The sequence below is a fragment of the Elephas maximus genome, chromosome 1 (genome assembly GCF_024166365.1).
Source record: "Elephas maximus indicus isolate mEleMax1 chromosome 1, mEleMax1 primary haplotype, whole genome shotgun sequence".
Lineage (NCBI taxonomy): Eukaryota > Metazoa > Chordata > Mammalia > Proboscidea > Elephantidae > Elephas > Elephas maximus.
The window spans coordinates 25,372,359-25,389,511 of record NC_064819.1 but is presented as its reverse complement, the minus strand read 5'-3'; the positions used below and the strand labels follow the sequence as shown (position 1 = coordinate 25,389,511).

At 37.3% G+C, this 17,153-nt stretch overlaps 1 protein-coding gene across 8 annotated transcripts in view; it reads left to right on the top strand.

Moving 5' to 3' along the window:
- Window positions 1–17,153, top strand: part of TP63 (tumor protein p63) — a 348,320-nt gene that overhangs the window by 104,448 nt on the left and 226,719 nt on the right. For 2 of the 8 annotated variants that reach the window (XM_049880427.1, XM_049880408.1), the window contains exon 1: window positions 12,508–13,266. The exons of the other annotated variants lie outside the window; for them this stretch is intronic. In XM_049880427.1, coding sequence (XP_049736384.1) covers window positions 13,196–13,266 — 71 coding nt within the window. In that variant the 5' untranslated portion in view covers window positions 12,508–13,195. Of the gene's footprint in view, window positions 1–12,507; window positions 13,267–17,153 lie in introns of those variants that run through there. 8 annotated transcript variants of the gene reach the window in all.

Genomic DNA, 17,153 nt, shown 5'->3' with positions numbered 1-17,153 from the left:
AGAAGAAACTTTCTTCTCTTGACCAGCAGCCCACACATCAATCCTATACATCTCTGTCTAGAGACATTTCCAGTGATTGAAGAAGGAAGCCTGTAGATAAATAAGGAGATTGCTTTTCATATTACCCTGAAGCCTGATAATTCACGGAGCAAATATCATCTCAGCTTTTGACAGATTGTAAAATTCTAGACAATAATAGTGCTACAAAATGGTTCTTAAATTTCCTAGAATGCTCTAAGCTTCAGTCATGGTGTGTTTCATTTTTAGGGAAGAAAGGGAGGAATGTTAGAGAGCTGTGAGGTTATGGTAACAGATGGTCAAGGGACAATTTATTTGCCAAATTAATTATTGTAGGTAAGAACCTGTACTTCCCACTTGTAAAGAACACTTAACCAGCAAGTAAACTGAAGAGGTGAATGGCGTTTGTCACTGAGCATCTGCTCTGCGCTAGGCACTGGAAGTACAGAGAGGAATAAGACATGGCTGTGATGTTCATTAGTTTAACTCCCTGGCACTTACATATCTAATAACAGATATATTTTCTTCAACTATTTTAATTTTTTGTTGCATATATTAAGAACTGAATGGTATTTTCATACCTATCTATATCGATCTTTCTATCTAGCTAACTCAGTGAATAAATGAATGAATGAGTGAAACATCACCATAGGAAATCTATATGATATTGTATATTTTCGAATGATTTTCTCTTTGATACCTAATGAGTGAATGGGTTTGAGGTGGATTTTCTAAGCAGACAATCTTTGTGGTTCTCAGTTTACAAAGCCTATTTTAAGAAAGACTACATTTAACCATTCTATAATCATAGTCATCTCCAGAGTTAAATTTGTCTTTTCCTGATCTTCTCTTTAGAAAAAAGCCATGAAAGAGAATTTTTTGAAAAGGAAAGGAACAGCGTATCATGTTATTTTTTTAACTCCAGGCTACATTAATGCATGAACTTCCTTTTATCACAGAATAGAACAGATGAGAGATGTTGTTACAATTTAATACTGAATGTTAATGCATTTTCACACAGACTTGTTTTAAGACATTTTAAAGGACTATGAAAATCATTCTCAGTCAAAATTGAGATCTCACCCTCTGTCTTTTCCCTTTGCATCTGAACCTATTGACGTATGCGTTTAGGTGTGCTGATAACTTACCTCAGTCTTTGCAAAGACCCTTTTTGCAATCAAAAGAGTGGTTCAAAGTATAGAGTTTAGATTTTCCTTTTGATGATATTGACTGTTGCAAAGAAGAGAACGTGGTCGAAATCCAAGCCTTATCACTTGATTACTAATTTAATTTTAATTAAAATATTGAACCATGGATGAAATGATGCAAGATCAATAAATAAGAGTACATGGTTAATTTTCCATCTCCTTGTAAAAGAAAACTCTACACAAGGGGTTTGGTTTGCTGTTTATTTTTTATTAAACGAATACTCAAATGAATCTAAAATTTAGCACATAAAAAAAAAAAATTTTTTCCCATTAAATATTCTGAATAATGGTCCTAACTCTGTTTGTCAGTTTGGCATACTGTGGTGGCTTGTATATTGCTATGTTGCTGGAAGGTATGCCACCAGTATTTCATATACCAGCAGGGTTATCCTTGGTGGGCCAGTTTCAATGGAGCTGTCAAACTAAGACAGAATAGGAAGAAAGGCCTGGCAATAACATCTGAAAATTAGGCAATAAAAACTCTATAGATCAGAACAGAATATTGCTTTATATGTTAATGGAAGACACTCAAAATACATAGTGGCTGCAACAATGAACTTGAGTATATCAATGATCATGAAGCTGGCACAGGATCAAACAACATTTGTTCTGTTGTTCATGGGGTCTTCATGAGTTGGAGCTGACTCTGGTAATTAACAACAACAGCAATGTAGGGTTCCGGCAGACTGGTTCTTCCTTTCTGGCAACAGCTATGTCTCCACATAGGCATACCTTACGTTCCTTGTTGTCCTAAATTGTTTAAATTAAGAATGAAGATAATTATGGGTTTTGATATGACCTTGGCTTGTCTCTTTCAATTCTCTTATTTTAGAATGGAGGGACCTGAATACCAGAGGGATTAAGTGACTTGTCCAGATCAGCAAAATGGTAGCAGAGCCAGGACTAAAATCAAATGTCTTGACTTCCAATTCAGTGCTCTGTCAGTCATAGAACAGAGCATTTTATTAGATCTATGTAGTTTTTTGTTTGTTTGTTTGTTTGGTTTATATAGTATTTTACATTAATAATGTGTTTCCCAATTCATTATTCCCACCTGGTGGATGGGATAATGGCCCCCAAAGATGTCTACATCTTAATCCTCAGAATCTATGAATGTGTGTGTTACATGGTGTCTTGGTTATCTAGTGCTGCTATAACAGAAATACCATACGTGTATGGCTTTAATAAACAGAAATTTATTCTCTCACAATGTAGGAGGCTAGAAGTCCAAATTCAGGATGCCAGCTCCAGGGGAAGGCTTTCTTTCTCTGTAGGCTCTGAGGGAAGGTCCTTGTCATCAATCTTCCCCTGATCTAGGAGCTTCTCTGTGTCGACAACTGGGTCCAAAGGACATACTGTGCTTCTGGCTTTGCTTTCTTGGTGGTAGGAGGTTCCTCTCTCTCTGCTCAACTATCTCTTTTACATCTCAGAAGAGACTGACTCAGGATACAGCCTAATCTGTGGATTGAGTTCTTCCTCATTAATGTATCTGCCTCTAACCCTGCCTCATTCACATTGTAAAAAAAAACTAATGCAGCAGTCAAAAGTTTTTATTCTCAATTTGTAGATATGAAACTACTTTTCACTTTGATTTTTTTTTTTTAACTAAACCTTGAGTTTATTTTCTTATGATTCTGAGTGGAGATGATAGAGGATGTAAGTGAGACACAATCCTAGACCTCAAAGTAGAACTGCTTGTGTAGAAATAACACCCAGCGACGCTGGCTGAGGACTCATCCACCCTCCTGATAGAAGATGAACACAGGGAATTTTAGTAGCAGTATCTGTTGAAGTTCCTCAAAATGCTTTACATGAAGGCACGTTTGGTTCTTAGATGACAACTCTAAAACCTTGAAGTCCAATTAGGAAACACACGAATACACATTCTTCCTGCTGATGCTGTCAAGAATTTGGAGAGGTGTCACATCAAAGTCCAGGTGGAGCCTTGCCTTGCATTGTAGACAAAAACCACACAATTCTGACTCATGCACTTCTCAGACCACGTTTAGAAAAGCAGCTCATGAGCATTCAGTACTGTAAGATTCCCTGTGAATTTTAGGTTTGAGATTACATCGATGCCTCCCTCTGAGAAACTGGGCCGGGGGAGGAATACAAAATAAACATCATTCCAGATATTTCGTTCGCACACTGAATTTTGTGAAGCACTAAGTGCAGTGAGGAAGCCCTGGTGGCGTAGTGGTTAAGAGCCATGGCTGCTAACCAAAAGGTCTGCAGTTCACATCCACCAGGAACTCCTTGGAAACCCTATGGGGCAGTTCTACTCTGTCCTATAGGGTTGCTATGAGTCGGGATCGGCTCGAAAGCAATGGGTTTTAACTGCAGTGAGGAATACTTGAACCCAAAGTCCAATAGAAGCTCAAAAAAAAAAAAAGTTCTTGGTGATACTGAGCAACAGAAAAACCCACGTTCTTAAAAAGAGACTTCATCTTGTCACCTTACTTAAAAGCTAAATGGATTGTGAAATGCAAAGGGTAATTTTCAATTTCTGTTTCAAGTCAAGAGAGCCAAGTTTTCGATTAGCTGTTTCACAGCTCAAATTTGTTCTGACAGGGTCTCAATCTCCTTTAAAGAACTCACCAAGGAATAGTCCTCAAGCAACAAGTGACAGATGAATAAAGCACTATAATTATGATCAAAGTTCAAAGACCGAGGTCTATATAATTAGGCACTTCCCATCCTCGGAAAGTCACTTTGTTCCATTTAAAATAGCATGAGAAATGGACATGGGGTGAAGTGTACTTATTGGTTAGTCAAGGTTTTGAAAATGGCAGTTATTAACATTTTTGTTTTACCTTAAGCCATAATATTTTGGGGAAATTTTATGGGAGAATTAATTGTCTCCACATTCTTATTAACATCCTATCATCCTTTGTTTGCCTTCCATTCTCCACTTATATCTGACTCTTTGTATCACGAATTAGACTTTTTGAAGTTCAAAATGAAGTCATTAAAGTTAGAAGAAATGGAAGAGCTTGAACGCCTCTTGCCACTTTCGAAATTCCAGTAGCTTTCTCTTTCATTTCAAATGAGCAAACTTAACTGTCAAGTTGAACAGCAAACACCATTCTCAAATCCCATTAACTCAGGCAACTCTCTCATAATTGAGAGCAAAACCTGCATCATAACAGTGTTAAGACTGATAAGGCATTTTGTGTCATGAAATATAAAATTGGAAGTAAGTGTGATAATATATTTTTACGCAAATAACTCACGTTTTCTGCATTTGTTTGCTGGCCTTGCACTTCCCTCTTCGAAGTATTTTCAGAAGTGTGCTATGCTAATTTTTTTTACAGCAAAATGTGGAAGAAGATTGACATGGTGGATATTGCGAGGGCGCCCTGTAGGGGGGGGGGAGGGCGTGTCCAGCAAACAAATGAAGAAGGTGCGTGTTATTTGCGTAAAAATACGTTAATCAGCCACGTGGTTATCTAGATAGTATTTAGTGTAAGCTTCTTTACAGATGTTGATATAGTTTGGAATAAATAGTAGAATACAAACAGAACAAGTTAACAACAGAGGTAACACTGCAATAGAAATTTTTACTTTAAGAGTGTATGTTATTCCTGAGGGTTTTAATTGCACTTAACCCGCCCACCCTTACTTCCCATCATCTCCTGACATTTCATCAGGATGTTCAACTTTTAGAGTTTCCTTAAAAATACCAAAATTTAAGTATTTTACTTGAAATTTATCATTAGCTTTCCTTCTGATTTTTTTCTCAGTGAAACTTCCATTTTTGTGCTTGAATTCAGTCATATCATTTACTTCTTACCTACGTAAATAATTACAGTATATTTATTAAAGCATTCCATGAGGAAACTAATTTTCTTCCACCTTGACACTACAACCTTCTTCAAAAAAAAAAAGTGTTAGAAGATATATATTTCCATTTTGTTATTTTTCTTTCAAATATTTAGTCAATGAATGAAAACTTTCTTCTTGATAGATTTTTCAAACTAAAATATGGGTGGTCAAAAGACTTCTCTAAGTCAAAATAATTTTGTTTTGTTTTGTTTTTGAGCATCTTAATTGATGACACATAGGGTTGCTATGAGTTGGAATTGACTAGACAGCAATTAACAATACGATAAATTTTTGTGCTTGTCCAAAGCTATTTTTTAGTATCCTGTAGAGGGTCACCATGAGTTGGAATCGACTCGAAGGCACTGGGTTTTTTTTTTTCTTTTGGTAGAGGCTGATGAGGCCTGAATTGAGACCTTTTCACTACAGCTTGAAATATTACTAAATGGCTTATCTTCAAGTTGATGGTGCAGTGCTTTAAGAGTTATAGCTGCTAACCAAAAGAGCAACAGTTTGAATCCACCAGCAGCTCCTTGGAAACCCGATGGGGCAGTTCTACTCTGTTGTATGGTTTTGCTATGAGTTGGAATTGATTCTATGGCAACGGGTTTGGGTTTTTTGGTTTGGTTTATCTTCAAGTTAGTGTTGATGTGAACATGGGCCATCCTAGACTCGACATTCTCACTAACACACTTTTTATAGAGTCTCGTGCTGGATCTTGGGTTTGCACTAAGCAAGAGCCTTCAGTGTCACTGAAACTCACAAATCCTTCATTTCCTAAATTCTTTTATTGCAATTTGCCAACCCAGGTAGAATCCTCTTCCACATACTCTCAACCCTATCTGAATTAATCCTATGTTTCCTCATTTCTATTCTCATTGTGAAATTTTTTCCGGTGAAATATTTTAACCCACCACCTTCTTTTAGCACTATCTCTTCATCTTTTCACTTACTTTCCTTATGCTAGCTTGCCTTAACTAAAAGTTGATCTTTCTCTAAAAACATCCATATTGCCCAGTGTTTTTCAACAGAAGCAATACCTTTCACACATATGCTTTTGATCCAGGGGACCAAGCGAAGAAACATATTTCCATACTACTGTTTTCTGATCATTGTTTACCCTTACTCAGTGATCTCATGTCTTCTGAAATCTATGCCATCTGAATAATTTACTGAACTTTCATCACAGTGAATTGACCTTTACAAGTGTCTCCTCTATAACTTGGCCCCATCTTCCTCTTTAACCCGAGCCTTTGCCAACTCCTTGGAAACTCCAATATCCCTTTGGTGACCTTTACACATAGAGTCTTACAGTTCAGCTTGGTTTCTTCAGCTCCGGGAGTTGCCATTTCCAGTCCATTCCAGTTTTTAACCCACACAACTCTGTCTTGAGCCTCATCGTTACATGAAATTACTCCAGGTCAAAAATCATACATACCATCATACACTTCTCTTTATGGTCACAGTCTCTCATCCTTTAACCTCTCTTACTCCCTTAGCCTGCCCTAAACCTGTTCTCTCTGCATACCTTCACAACTTTCCCTGTAAAAATCCAATCCTTTCTTCAAGGACTGTCTTAATTTCTATTTATTTCATAATGCCTTTTGTGTCTATTTACAAGTTTCTGTTTATTTACTAGAACCTCACCACTCAAAGTATAGTTCATGGGATAATACAGAATCCGGACCAGGGTGCCCAACCTCGGTCTTACTAAATGGGAGTCTTCATTTTAAGGAGAAGACAAGGTGATTCATGACCACATTAAATTTGAGGAACATTGCTGTAGTATGTGGGTCCTCAAAGTGTACTCCCGAGAGCACCGCAGTAGCAGCACCTAGTGTTCTAGCCCACAAATATGTGTTTTAGCACACTCTTAAGGGGACTCTGATGCACACTGAACTTTGAGAAATAGACTATACAGTTTTCAAGAGGAGGGACTATGGTGTAGCAGGTAAGAGCTCGGCTGCTAAGCAAAAGGTCAGCAGTTCAAATTCACCAGCTGCTCCTTGGAAACTCTGGGAGGCAGTTCTACTCTGTCCTTCAGGGTGGCTGTGAGTCAGAATCAATTCAACAGCAGTGGGACTTCGTAGGTATATTGTAGGCACTTTACAAATGCATAGTAAAAGAATGAATGGGTGGATGAATGGATGAATAAGTGAAGCTCTTACTTATCTTCACAAATAATATGATTTTTCCCTTGTCTGATATCTCATAGAATTTTATTAATACTTCTTTTATGGTGTCTATATTGGGTTTTTTTTGTGTGTGTGTGTGTATTTACTTACTTAAATGACTAAACTCTTAATTATTTCAGTATGTACCCCATGTCTAACATTTAATCTGGTATATAGTAGATATTCAATAAATATTTAATTCAGATGAAATGCTTTTTTTCTATATTTCTCTACTTTTATTTCCCACTCTCACCCACTTTCCCCTTCTATGATACATCACTTCAGACCAATAAAAAAAACAAATAGAAGATACTAGGCAGGTGGAAGCCTGACCTATTGGAATTTGTCTCCCCATAACAACAGAAATAAATCTTATGAGACAGAGTTGAAAATAAAAGTGAGAAAGGCAAATGAATCTGGTTTGAGACTAGAGATGTTTACTGGCCACACCCATAATTCATTCTCTGACAAAATAGCTTTCGCCACCATGTTGAAGAGTGTGAGAATGTGTGCAGAGCAAACGCTGCTGGAAACCAAAGACATCCTGGGTCTGAAACAGGCTTCTCCAGTCATAGAGAAATGCCACGATTTTCATTGCCCAAAGAATTCTGTTTAGTTTCAACCAATGGGAATTTTGATATGAAATTGTCAGGCTGGGTAACTAATGCTACTCTTGGCAGCAGCATCTCACAGAACCTTTTCATTGAATAGGGGCAGACTATAAATAATAGCATTTGTCTAGCACTTTATCACTTCCAAGAACTCCAACAGCCCTGACAAATGGGCATGAATGCTCTTTGCCAGTTTGCAGGTGGATATGTTTTTGATAGACAAGGAGAAGTATCTCTTATAACCAGGTAACAACACAAATGCTGATATGGTCCTTCACTTTAAATTTTTAAGCTAACAGTGGCTATTCTGTCATTCTGGACCCTAAAAAGTAGGTCTTCACAAAAGTTTCTAAGAATGTGAATATGTGTGCTAAGAGGACAGCTGGTTCCTAAGTCTAAGTTCTGTGATGAAGAGTTCACCAAAATCATTACATGTGACCTATAATCTAATTTCACCAACCCCTCTCTGACAGGGCCAACTCAACAAAGTCTTCCCTAGTGGCTACTCTGATTTCGTATTACAATCCAGAGGGCTGACAGAGTTAGTATCAATTAGTCGTGTTGCTTGGAAAGCCATTGTAAGGTCTATATGGCTTGTTCTGAGGGGGGTGGACAGTGTCTCTCAGGAAACTTTACATCCCTTTCATCATTTACCTCATCTGAGGAGATACAGCTGCTTGGTCATTTTGCCCACAGCTCTTCTAGAAAGGCTGGAGAAAAAAGAGGAGAGAAGGGGACATTTTCTAGACAAAAAAGGTCTCTGTCCTCTGCTAGAGCATTTTCCCAGAATACAAAAGTCAGTAATAAAAATCAAGATTTTTAAAATATGTGGACTAAAAAATATGTGTTAATTCTAAAAACCCGTTGCCCCCGAGTTGATTTCAGCTCATAGTGATCCTACAGGACAGAATAGAACTGCCCCATAGGGTTTCCAAGAGGCAGCTGGTTGATTCAAACTGCCAAGCTTTTGGTTAGCAGCAAAATCTTAACCACCATGCCACCAGGGCTCTGTTTAATTCTAAAGATACTGCTACTTATTTCATTTGCAATGGAAATGTTGATTCCTTTAAGCACTTATGTTAAGAGGCCCTATGAAATAAACTGCATTTTGTAATTAAGAAATGACAGATTTCAGAATGGAAAGGTTAAATAAACTAGTTCCAAAGGTATTTTTGTTTTTGTTGTTTTTTTACAATACCATGTATTCAAAGATACAGCACTACATTCAGCTACACCATTGGGAGTTTGTTATAATTTCTAGAATTTCAAGCATAAAAAAAAAAGAAAGAGGGGAGAAGGAAGAGGAGGGAAGCCGGAAGTCTATCAGACACAGTTTTTGCTCAAATGTCATTGCCCATATTTAATTGCAACTTGATAGTCTTGCCATTCATAACACATTCCCAATCCCCAGTTCCTACTGTGTTTTTTTATTTCCCCTTATGTAGACACATCTCCTTCCAAAATACCATAAGTTTACTTGCCTATTAGGTTTGTTGTTTCTCGCCTGTATTCCAACACTAGAATATAACCAACACGAGGCCAGGATATTTGTCTATTTTGTGTCCTGATTTATCCCAAGCACCTAGAACAAAGCCTGAACAGTTTATATTACTTTTACTGATGACTAATATACTTCTTCAAAAAATGAGTGAAAAAATATTATTGAAAAAGAGACAAAAAATGTGCTCTCTTTAGGCAGGAAAATGAGGCTTTAAAGGATTGAATAACAGATTAAAGTCACAGAGCTGGTCGTGGGAGTATCAGCACTGACAGGGTTTCAAGCTCCGAAGTCAGCATTATGCTCATTAAACCTTATGACATATTCTGTTTGTAAGCCTAGACATCTTGTTTTACCCAAACCCTCAAAATTTAAGTTTTTATCATTAAAAAAAAAAAAAAAAAAGATTTCACATATAGTACCTCATGGGAGCCACAGAGCTATTATTAGTTCCATTTTATAGGTAAAGAAACTAAAGGCCAGGTAGCTAGTGACTTGCTCAGTGTCACAAAGATGCCTAGTTAATGACAAAGCTAGAATTAGATTCCTGGAATGTAATCAAATAGCTTTTGTGTGTGTGCATATGTTTGTTAGTTATTACATATTATCTTTCACTCTTGCTACCATTCATTTATATTTTAAAAAATGTACTGAGGGCCATATGTGTCCAAAGCAAGTCCCTAATGAACTCGTGAACAAAACCAAGTGTCTGCTTTTATGGAGCTTATATGATCAATCAATAAACAAGTACATGGTATGTTGTGTGGTTATAAGTTTCTGTATAAAAATGAAACAGGAGAAGGGATACATGGAGATAGTAATAGGGTTAGAAGTGTTGTATTAAATGGGATGGTTATCTAATAAGGCCTCTCAGATGAGGTAACTGTTGATCAGAGATCTGAGGCAAATAGGAAAGGAATTTGGGAAAGAAAGCATTTCAGGCAGAAAATGCAAGGAGATCGAAGTGGCTGAAACACAGTGAGCAAGAAAAGGGAAAAAATAAATGAGATCTTCTGAGAAGGGTTGGTGTAAGGAAGGATTGATTTTTCTCTGACAGGAGATTTTATTTTGTCTTATATCTTAAAGAATCACTTTGGCTGTGTTCAGCGAAGGGGATAGACTGTAGAGTCTCAGGCTGGGGCCATTGTTCTATAGGAGAGATGATGGTGATGGAAAGTGGTCTTATCAAGGGCATATTGAAAAGTTGAGCCAATAGAATTGTTAAAATTTATAGCGATGGACCTTACTTCAGGATTAGATGTCTTCTGTAGAAGGCCAGCTGGTATTCCTGGTAGGTTCCCACAGCCTGGCCTTACCTGAGTCAAACCAGTATGTCAATCCAAAGCTGGCTCTCAACCTTGGAAGTTCAGAAGACCAACATATTCACATCAGCACAAAATCGATTTCTTGGCTAACCAAACCCTAGAGATTGGTATATGAAAATAAGAAAGTCAATTTATTGCTTATAGCAATAAGAAATATGACTATCTTGGCTAGACTTCTGTTGACTAACATAATCTTCTCCTAAAGCCAAAGCATAGGGGAAGCCAAATTAGGTTCACAATGTTACTAGGTGAATATGGCATAGCTGAAAAATGGGAGGCCATTCCACAATTTGATAGCCTGACACATCTCTCTCCCTATAGCTAACTCTATAAAGATATACCCATTGAAAGAATAAAATAGATACTTCTGTTTTTAGGCCAGAACATACATGTGCCAGAACAGACCTGGAGACCTGCTCTCTTCGTGTTCCTCAGCCCTGACCAATGACCAACACAACACCTCCCCACCAACTTCCCAGCCAGTAAATTCTTCAGGCTAGTCGTGGTCTGAGAGCATTCTCTGTCTGTAGTGGCTTTATCAGTTGAATCCACTGTATTTTTGTTTTACTCACAAAGGTAGGCCAATCAATCTTATTTCTCAGTTTCTGAGTTGTCCCTGTTATATGTCACTATCATGAATTGTCTTATATAAACATCCTAAATCTCTTCTCAGTAGAGTTATCTGTTAAATTTAAACTCATTGAATCAAAAGCCATGCAGTTTTCTTCTCCAATTATGGTACCAGAAAACCTGACGGGTTTTTAATACACCTGAGTTCTACCTAAAATCAAACCTTTTTGAATATATGGGAGGTAAGCTTTCATGAGCTGTAATTGTTAAGCAAAAATTCTCTGAGTGTTTTATTTTCCTAAAGCTTTTGCTCTAAACCAGGTTTAATTTATAATAAGATGCTTGTCTTGTTGACTATGGTCTTTATATTTTTTAAGGGATTAAATTTTAAACGGATCCTTAGCCTTTGTTATTTTAGTACCAAAAGAACTAGTTTGGGAGAAACCTCTCAAGTCTTTCATGTGGTCCTTATGCTTGGGGATGAAATGGTTCAATTTCAGCCCATCCTCCATAGGGCTGAAGAGATTAAAGAATCAAACGATGATTATATCCTTTCTTTATGTGTGTTTATGTTATTCACGGTAAATGCTATATACCTAATCTTCCATTTCTTTGTAAGACTATGTTGTGCCTCTTAGCTAAAGCTGGGGAAGCCTATGACCCATTTGTCAACAAAATGTTTCAAAGTCCAAATTTAGGATTTTGGAAAAGCATGCAATATATATATGAAATAAATATTTACCTAAGTAGAAGACCACCAAGCTTCTTTTATTGTTCCTTCTTTCCATCTTTCCTTCCTTTCCTTCTCTCTTTAATGTTTGCAATTTTTCCAAGAAATCAAAATGGCTGACGGGGTCCTGACAAAATTAAAACTGTATGTTATTAAACTGAAAGTATATGGAACAAAGTTTTATGTTCTACATCTATAGGGCAAGCAGATTAGTTTAATCTTAGAATTAAAGATTATTTTGTTTACTAGCTTTGTTAGTGGGGCACAAAATTATCCCATATTACTATTTAGGGCATTTACTAAGGTTTAAAGGGTATGCATGTTTTTGTGGTACATGTTTTTGTTTTTGTATAAATTAACTTTAGAAAGTATTTTTCGGCTGAATCTTTGTGGGACAGATACGATATTACTACTATTTACCTTGTCAGTGACTGAGATTCTTAGATATGCCAATGTCTAAATTACTGTTTATAAAAATATCTAAATATCTAAAAAAACAAACTGAAAGAATAATCAATAGACTAAATAAGCTGGTGGGGGGAAACCTCCAATACCTTTTGTATTTGCATTTCTGATCTAGTTACTTAGAAATCTCTTCGGTATTGAGACACTTCACACTCAGATTTCAACATGAAATTTCCACACCTAACTCTTTTATGCCATATTCTCTTCAATATAATCTGTTATTCAGCTTGATCAGCTGGAAAGGATCTAAACTGGGTTCATAGAGAGAAGCCAAACTTTTAGTTTTTGCATTTTACAGAGAACTCCTGGGTGGTAAGGTCATGCAGAAGTTCTTAAACATTTTAGAATACCTTTTATAAGTTGTTCTTAAGCCTTGAGTTGGAATTGACTCGACAGCACTGGTTTTTTTTTAAGCCTTGATCACCAGTTAGGAAGAAATGCTATAGCTTATTTGTTCATGGAGTCAAAGAATTAGAGCGAGAAGAGCATTGATGATAATTTGTTTAGCTAATTTTAGCCCACTAGAACCCAATGCTTTGAGTCAGAATTGACTCGACGGCACTGGGGTGGGGAGAACCCAATGTAAATGGGAACTGAGAAACTGCCTGTGTCAAGTTCTTTGAAAATTAGTTAAGGAGAATTCTGGTTTCAGTTCCGACATGTCAAGAGCTTGGAAGTTGTCAACAAGAAAAAGCTGGACAAACAGAAAATCAATAACTTTTGGGGAGCCCATTAAGAGAGCTGAGGTCACAAGGCAAGTGGCGACTACAAACTATGGAGAGACAGGCACATCCAGAGAAACAGCAGAGATCTGCTCAGCTGGAGAAGCTCCGGCACCGTAACTGGTAAGAATACATAAATAGTAACTTCGACAGTTCGTTGGAGGTTGTGTGGACTAGCTTAATCTTGAGAAACTCCTGGTGGCCTAAGACTTAGTTGGGGTTCTACACATCCTGACCTTTTCTTCCAGGAGCCCTACCAGGTTCTCGCTGTGAAGATCTGAATAAGATGCCTTGTGGCAGGAGCAAGGAAGAGGAAGTATTGTGAGCTATATCTGGAGTTTTCTCCACAAAAAAGGCCTACTGACAAGGGAAAAGGCTTTGCAAGAGGCTTATTCCAGTTGGGAGAAGAGAGTTCCTCCCACTCAGGACCCTTTTTCTCTTATTGTCTTATCTAATGGAGCCCTGGTGGCTTAGTGGTTAAAAAGCTTGGCTGCTAACCAAGAAGGCTCAGTAGTTCAAATCCACCAGCCACTCCTTGGAAACCCCTATAGGGCAGCTCTACTCTGTCGTATAGGGTCTCTATTAGTCAGAATCAACTTTAAGGCAATGAGTTTGGTTTATGGCAAGGAGGTGAGGGGGGAACATAGTTAACTGGGGTTAGAATTACAAGGAAATAAATTGGAAATGCTTCAATCAGGGAAAGGTGGAAGAATCGGGGGAAAATATACCGTTGTAGAAACACTTGTGAAAATCACAGCCCTGAGACAGAGTCTCACTAAAAGACTGAGATTTAATTGAAAGCACATCCCCCCTCCGCAACATCTCAGGACACCAACTGGACACCAGTATAATAATAACGTATTATAGCTGAAAGAGCTGTAAGGTACAGACTGTCTCTAAGGGAAGCCCAAATTTAAATCAGCAAATAAAAATAAGGTCAATAGAGGACTTTGAAGCTACCACAAATATTAAACACAGCTCAACTTCTACTCAGACAAGCATAAATCCTCATACTGAAGGTCTGTTTACTTCAGTTGCTATTGCATGATACATTTTATCCTGTTTCAATAAAAAGCTCAAAGATATACAAAAAGGCAGAAAAATAGGAGTCCGAAGAGATAAAAAATCATCACAAATAGACTCAGATATGGTGCAGGTGCTAAAATTATCTGATAGGAATGTAACATAACTGTCATTAATATGGAAACCCTGGTGGTACAGTGGTTAAGAGCTGCGGCTGCTAACCAAAAGGTTGGCAGTTGGAATCCACCAGGCGGTCCTTGGAAACCCTATGGGACAATTCTACTCTGTCCAATAGGGTCGCTATAAGTCAGAATCTACTAGACAGCAATACTTTTTTTTTTTTTTAATAATTAATATGTTAAGGGTTCTGTTGGAAAAAACAGACGATATGAAAGAACAGATGAACAATATGAAAGAAATGGAAAAGTAAGAATCAAAAGGAAATATTAGAAATAAAACCATAAAGCTCCTAGAAGAAAACAAAAGGATAAAGCTTTAAGAACTTGTTTTTAACAATAGATTCTTAGATATGACACCAAAAGCATGAACAGCAAAAGACAAAATAGATAAATTTGACTTCATCTTTTGTGCACCAAAGATGTTTATCAAGAAAGTGAAGAGACAGCCTAAAAATGGGAGGGGGGAGGGGATAGAACCATATGTCTGATGAAGGATTAATATCCAGAATATGTAAAGAACTCCTGTACCTCAACAACAAAAAGACAAACAACTCAACTAAAAAGTAGGAAAAGGACTTAAGTAACCCTTTCTCCAAAAAAAAATACACAAATGGCCAGTAAGCACGTGAAAAGGTGCTAAACAGCATTGGTCGTTGTTAAGTGCCTTTGAGTTGGTTCTGGCTCATAGCGACCCCATGAACAACAGAATGAAACACTGCTGGGTCCTGGGCTATCCTCACAATCATTATGCTTCAGCCCATTGTTGCAGCCGCTGTGTCAATCCATCTTGCTGAGGTCATTAGGTCATTGATCATTAGGGAAATGTAAATCAAAACCACAATGAGATACTATTTCATACACTAGAATGTATATTATCAGAAAAAATGGAAAATAACAAGTGTTGGCAAGGATAAGGAGAAACTGGAATTTTCATTCCTTGCTGGTGAAAATGTAATATGGTGTAGCCACTGTGGAAAACAGTTTGGTTGTTTCTTTAAAAGTTAAAAATAGAATTATTGTATAACCCAGCAATTCCATTTCTAGGTATCTAGTCCAAAGGCTTGAAAGCTGGGACTCAGACAAATACCTGTACACCAGTGTTTATTGCAACATTATTCACAATAGCCAAAAGGTGGAAACAACCCAAGCATTCATCAACAGACGGATGAATAAATAAAATGTGATTTATCTATACAATGGAATATTTTTCAGCCTAAAGAGAAATTAAATTATGAAACACACTACAACATGAATGAACCTTGAATACCTTATGCTAAGTGAAACAAGTTAGGCACAAAAGAACAAATATTTTGTAATCTCACTTATATGAAATACTGAGAGTAGGCAAATGCGTAGAGAGGTGACAACTAAATGGAATGTAGTATCCTGGATAGGGTTCTGGAGCAGAAAAAGGACGTAAGGTAAAAACTAAGGAAATTTAAATAAAGTATGGACTTTAGTTAATAATAATATATCAATATTAACTCATTAATTGTGACAAACATACTATGCTAACGTAAGATGTTAAAAATAGAGGAAGCATGGTTTGGTGTGTACGGGGATTCTCTGTAATATCTTCACCAGTCTTCTGTAAACCTAAAAGTGTTCTAAAAGAAAAAGTTTGTTAGAACATAGTTAGGCTTCATCCAACCTGGAGTGCAAGATCTTATGGATCGAGCTATATGAGTCATGCTTGTTATAGCACCTTGAATTAAATTTTTGGAAATGAACATGAAGTTAGCTCTGTGTTTAAAACATATGTCATAGAAGTTTAAATGATTCAGCTAGTTGTTTCTCTTATTCTGTCAGTCAAAGAAAAGGGGAAAAATTATTTTTAAGTAGATATCATAACATATTATTTGCCACCTCTACTTTGAACTTTTTATTTATCCATTTTTGGTTCTTTCCTTAGGTTTCTTAAGCATTGTTGGATATATGTTATAGTTTTAATGACAACAGCTACTATTTATTGAATACCTACTAAGTGCTTTGGAACCCTGATAGCGCAGTCATCAAGTGTTCGCTGCTAACTAAAAGGTTGGCAGTTCAAATTCACCAGCTGCTCCTAGGAAGCCTTATGGGGCAGTTTTGCTGTGTCCTATAGGGCCGCCATGAGTTGGAATTGACTCAACGGCAATGGGTATGGGTAAACGCATTAGTTCTTTTAATTCTCAAGACATTTTAAATTCAGGAAAACATGAAGTCAAAGAGTGATTACTAGTTGTCAGAGGTTATATAGATAGTAAGCTGCAGAACTGGTCTTCAATCTCAGGTCTCCCTGACCCCCAAGACTCTGTTTTTCACCTTCCCTAGTCCGTCATAGGAACTACCCTTAAAGAACTTAGAGCATTTTGCAGGGGGGTGGGGTGGCGGGGATTAGACAAGTAAAATAATAATAGACATGAAAGCACAACCACAACAATAACAAAATACACAACAAAGTTTTTCAACATAAATTTAAGAAAGAGTTTATTGAGGGCCTTTATCTCCTTAGGCTCATTCTTCCTAAAAACTGGAAATACGAAGTGCAGAGAGCTATGCTCAAAGTCACACAGAAAGGTATTTTTAACAATCAAAATGACAAACGTTAAAGCTAGAGTAGACCTTCAAGATGATCTGGTCCTGCCTCCATGTCTTCTCCCTGAAGAAAACGATGTCCTGTGAGGAAACGAGCCCTGGCCGGACCCATGCAGAAACTCAAGCCTAGGCTGAGAGATGGTGACTCAGAATTCAAGATTTCTAGCCCAACAGTTAATTCAAGGTGCCATTTTTTTTCTTCTCTCTTGATCAAGTGTCAGTGAAATGAGA